At 45.2% G+C, this 5,000-nt stretch overlaps 1 protein-coding gene across 1 annotated transcript in view; it reads left to right on the forward strand.

Moving 5' to 3' along the window:
- Positions 1-4,196, forward strand: part of LOC122250962 (dynein axonemal heavy chain 7) — a 62,235-nt gene extending 58,039 nt beyond the window's left edge. Inside the window, exons 67-73 of the mRNA XM_086542877.1 lie at positions 1-138; positions 557-889; positions 1,201-1,380; positions 1,593-1,739; positions 1,978-2,133; positions 2,404-2,933; positions 3,286-4,196. The exon at positions 1-138 is cut by the window's left edge and continues 24 nt beyond it. Coding sequence (XP_086399003.1) covers positions 1-138; positions 557-889; positions 1,201-1,380; positions 1,593-1,739; positions 1,978-2,133; positions 2,404-2,933; positions 3,286-3,814 — 2,013 coding nt within the window. The 3' untranslated portion in view covers positions 3,815-4,196. The remainder of the gene's footprint in view (positions 139-556; positions 890-1,200; positions 1,381-1,592; positions 1,740-1,977; positions 2,134-2,403; positions 2,934-3,285) is intronic.
- The last annotated feature ends 804 nt before the right edge of the window (positions 4,197-5,000 follow it).

A 5,000-nucleotide genomic window follows, 5' to 3' on the forward strand; every position in this document is an offset into this window, starting at 1 on the left:
GCGACGTATCGGCTGTTGCACGGTCTGGGCGTTTTCCACACGGTGGTGAGTGAGCGAGGGCGCCACGGACACCTCGCCTGGGCCGACCCTCCCGCCTTCACAGCTGCTGATCTCACGCTCGCTATCACGGCTGTTACGGTGGGTCGATTGTAACATGGTTTTTTTTTTCTTTCCTTGCGTTTTGCTGATGAATTACATTGTCTTATGGGAATTGGAGGTCGGGTTTATAAGTCTTGAACAGAAGCCTGTACTGCGTTAATTAGTTGAATATCACTGTTGTTTTTTGTTTAGTTTCGCGTCCAGGTATTTCCTTCGCATTTAACTGTTATCAGTTTATGTATTGTTATTCATGTGATTGTCGACTTTGCCGTATCTACAGACTTACTAGTTTATAGACCCAAACGTTGATTCTGAAAGTGCATGGTATTGTGGTCTAGAGTATTGTGGTCTACGCCTCTTTCGGGCAGCGCCATTCCCCTTGGCTTTATACACGCATGCTCCAGGTCCGCTCTAAGTCTGCTCGAAGCTCAAGCCGGCCAATTCCAAACCCAAACAGAGCGGCGTGGACGAAGGCCGCGACGTCGACCCGGAGATGCTGGAGTACCTAGTGGGCCGCGTCTTCTACGGCGGACGCGTCCATCGAACGGAGGACCAGCAGGTGATCCTCAGCATCCTCAAGGAGGTCCTCGCCATCTCCTTGAAGCTGCCGGAGGAGGAGATCACTCCTCGCTCTGACGAAGAAGCCGGGGAAGAGGAGGAAGAGGAGGAAGAGGAGGAAGAAGAGCTGGACCTGCCAGTGGGATTGGGAGACGACACAGAAGACGTCGGACTGATGCGTCTCTTCCCAGATTTCGTCGGGAGGCTGGAGGACCTGGCGGAGTTCGTGGCGGTACAGTGGCGCGGCGGAATGGGGTTCTGTTTTTTATATGCATGTTTAGAGTGCTAGAGAGATCTAATGGTCTGTTTATTTATCATTCTCAATGTTACATTTTGTGGTAGGATGGCATCATATATATGTGTGTGTGTTTGTACACCTATATATATTTCATATCAAATGTATATGATATTTCAGAAATTGTATCTTCCCTTCATCCATCTATACTATGATCAAGTAATTTTAGTGCTTTTAGACTATGATCGAGCCAGCATATCAATTCAATCAATGAAAGACATCACGGCAGAGGCCTTGTCTTCTTCCAGGGCGTCACAGGCTTAGACCGACCGGAAATCTTCGGTCTGCCGGCCGGAGTGCAGCAGCTGCAGGAGAGCGAAGCCGGCCAGCACTTCCTCAGAGTCCTGGCTACTGTCGGAGGCGCCCAGAACCTCCAAGGCAAGTCCGAGAGGATGTCGAAGGACGAAATAAAGAGGTTGAAAATGATGGTAAGTGATGGGAGGTACTTGGGTTGTTGTCCCCTTTCGTGGTAATGGTGGTGCTGCGAGATTGATTAAAAGTCGTAGTATTTAATTGAGTGATGACTACGAATAATTCTCATCATTTCCATCGGTTTTGTGACTGGCAAAATTTGCAAGGGTAAGGATATCAAGATAGAGAATTCTGATACTTAAACCGTGAAACTCCCTCGCCTCCTCAGCTGCCAGCTCCGATAGAGGGAGAGGACCAGTTGGACGAATGTGACGAGACAGACCTGAGGGACGTGATGAGGAGGGAGATCAGCAAGTACAACGCCATCATACGCGGCATTACACGGTCCCTCGAGGCAGTCGCTCAGGCTTCCACGGCAAGTGTCTTCCATAGTGTGTTTCTATGGAGCGAAGTGTTGGGTTCTGATTGCGTTGAATTTTTCAAGAATTGAGTAATTGTAGGTGCTCTATGCTGTTGCATGGTCTCTAGTGACTTACACATCGAAAATTAAGAAAATTAAGAGTTCTTCGTGTCATATTATATTTCAACTCTGACGAAGGACCAGTTCCAAACATCTTATCCGAATTCACAATATTCACTGTCCACATCAAAAGGGAGGAAGCGCACCCGGCGATGGGACGGAGGAGGTGATAGCGGCCGTGAACCTCGGCCACACGCCCGCTTCTTGGAGGGCCATGTGCAAACACACAACTCCCGGGACTCTGCACGCCTTCCTTCAGGACTTCCATGCCAGAGTGCACTTCTTTAGGGTGAGGTCACGACTCCCTTTCCTTGCTTTTAGTGGAATCACATATTACTTATGTTAGACTATGGTTTCCATTCAGTTATCGTGAAAGCATTCCTGAGTCGAACAATATAGTATAACATGAGGCATTTTTCGAAAAACAAGTCATTACTCTGTGGTGTATAAAAATACATTTAATTTGCCAGTTGGGATAGGGACCCGGGAACACAGGCAGGCATCCGTAAGGACGTACTTTTCACCATGCGACTATTTCTGTCCTTATCTCTTCTTTCAGACGTGGCTGGAGAATGGATGCCCTAAGAACTATTGGCTAGGAGCATTCCAGTTTCTCCCGGCGTTCCTGACTACAATTCTGCGCCAGGTAGGGCAGAGCACGCGCAGGCCGCTCCATCACCTCACCTGGAGCTTCCAAATGACAGACGAGCCACCGCCGGAGATGCAGGAGTTCATGCCGAGCGACCTGGAGGAGGGGGAGGGGGAGGCGGCGAAAGGATGTGCCGAAGGAGAGCCTGGTGGTGACGAAGAAGAAGGAGAAGAGGGTGAGAAAGAGGCGGAGGAGACTGGTGCTTCTGAAAAGGAGGGCGGAGACGAAAGAGCTTCGCGGGATGAAGAGGCGGTAGGAGAGAGAGAAGAGGGAGAAGATGAGGAGGAAATAGACACCGAGAAGACGCCTCCGGAGGAACCAGAGGAAAAGGTCTGGCCGCTAAACTCCGAAGAGTCAAGAGCCGGTTGGAATGCCTTGGGAAGCCACGGCCTCGTCGTCTACGGGATGTGGCTCGTCGGCGCCTCGTGGAATGTAAACAAGTAAGACTATGGACGCTTTAGTAAGGTTACATATATTTTTTTTTAGATTTTGTATAAATTGGTGTGAATTCATTTTACTTCCATCGTTTTTTATTCTTAAATGTACACGAAGTTAGCCTCGAATCTTCTTGTTGAATGTATTGAAACGGTACATACTGATATTAATCAGAATGTCCAATTTCCGTATAGATTGGATATATAGTATTAAAGACAGTATGAACTTATTCAACTTTAAATACTATAAAATGTATACCTTACTGTATGGAAAGCGTACACCATGTTAAACTATTTTTTATCCGTTAATTTCCATAAGCGAGGCTGACTCATAGTAAATTATGATATTTTCTAACAGGAGAGAGCTGGAGGAACCATCGCCGCAAGAGCTGATCCAGCAGCTCCCGTTGCTAAGCATGATCCCCGCACCCACTGTGCAAACCGGATCGTACACCATGCGAGGAGCCCCCTCCCTCTGCACCACCGCCCGTTCTCAGCCCTCCCTCCACCGACAGTCCTCGACGACCCTAACTGAGAGCGAGGGACCCGAAGCAGCTGAAGGACCCGAAGCCCCCGCGTCAGACCGCCCTCCCTCGGGAGACGCTCCTCCTTCGGAAGCACACCAGACCCGTTTCTCTGACGAATTCCAAAACATCAAGGACTCCACGTCCCTCGACCTCCACCTGGGAGAGGAGACGCTACCCAGCAGTAGGAGTGACGGCCTTTCGACAACGAGGTCGAGGTTCTACGAGTGCCCCGTCTACGAGGGAGGTCCCAGTTGCAGTGCCAAAATGACGCCTGTGATGAATATCACTCTTCCAGCTGGTGCCAAGGGAGGCAACCACTGGGTGCAGAGGCGTGTAGCCATATATTTAAGCAAATACTAATTTGGTCTTTTAAATCCTTTACAGTTTACATTTCCACACTATGTGACAAATTATTGATCTTGTGAGCTTTATGCAGCTTAATTGTTCCTCCTGTTCAAACATTTTAAAGTCTTGAAGAGACATTAATACTAACATTACTTTTTCTTGGTTTAATCTTAATCTGTCCTATTCAAACTAAAATTTTATACAAAAAAGTATGACTCAACTTATGGTGAATTATGAAAAGGCTGTTATCTAATGTTTAACTTGCACCAGTATCCCGTTAAGCTAATTCTATATTGTTTTTAATAGTCTTCAAATGCTTGCCATTGATAAATATAATTATATATAAAATATATAGTGATGACATTGTTTTGTATATAATCCAAGCTAAAATAAACAATGCAAATATTTTTTGCTATTTTGATTCCTACAAAATAAAAAATATATATTTACAGTTGACATTTTCTCATTCGGTTCATCTAAGACCAAGTAAAAATAGATGGCATATATTTAACCATGGATCCAAGTACAAAAAATGGGAAGGTACCTCTTGCACCCTTTTGGTATATTAATCAGAATTTACCATATTATTTTAAACTTCAAGAAGAGTTTTATCAATGATTTTCTAAACTTGACATGTGTGGTAAATAGGGTAAATATCCTCTTATATGATGTTTTTTAAAAGAATTCCTAGGTTAATCACTCATGTGAAGCTACCCACATTTGCTACGAGTAGTATTACGAGGTCAAACACTCATGATGATAAAGATGGAGTTCGGACAATTGAAGCAAAAAATAATTAAGAAATCGACCTAGTGGTTGGCCAAGTCAGGATAATTAGAGGCAGGCAGTCAACTCAAACCATTGCCAATGGGGGATGGATTTGCTTAGCCAGGCTCCAGGATGGGTTTTGTTTCAGAGTGAGGCAGCTTCAGCAACATAAATTGACTTTTCACACCGCCTTTTAGTCACTCATTGTAGAGCTAGAGCCTTTTTTGTGTTATACTATATCTAGAGACTGATATCTGTCATACTATAGATTCAATCAATTCTGCAATTGATTAAAAAATTAGGGTCCATATCAGCTCATTTTTTCTTTATACTCAGTGTGATAGAAGTATTGCTGTTTCAGGGGAGGACAAAAAGCAATTTTATTTTTTCGTATTTGTGTGCTGTCATGAACGAATACAAATTCTATAACCAT

Source organism: Penaeus japonicus, unplaced genomic scaffold, assembly GCF_977035675.1.
Source record: "Penaeus japonicus unplaced genomic scaffold, GWHDUDI00000001_assembly GWHDUDI00000012, whole genome shotgun sequence".
Taxonomy (NCBI): domain Eukaryota; kingdom Metazoa; phylum Arthropoda; class Malacostraca; order Decapoda; family Penaeidae; genus Penaeus; species Penaeus japonicus.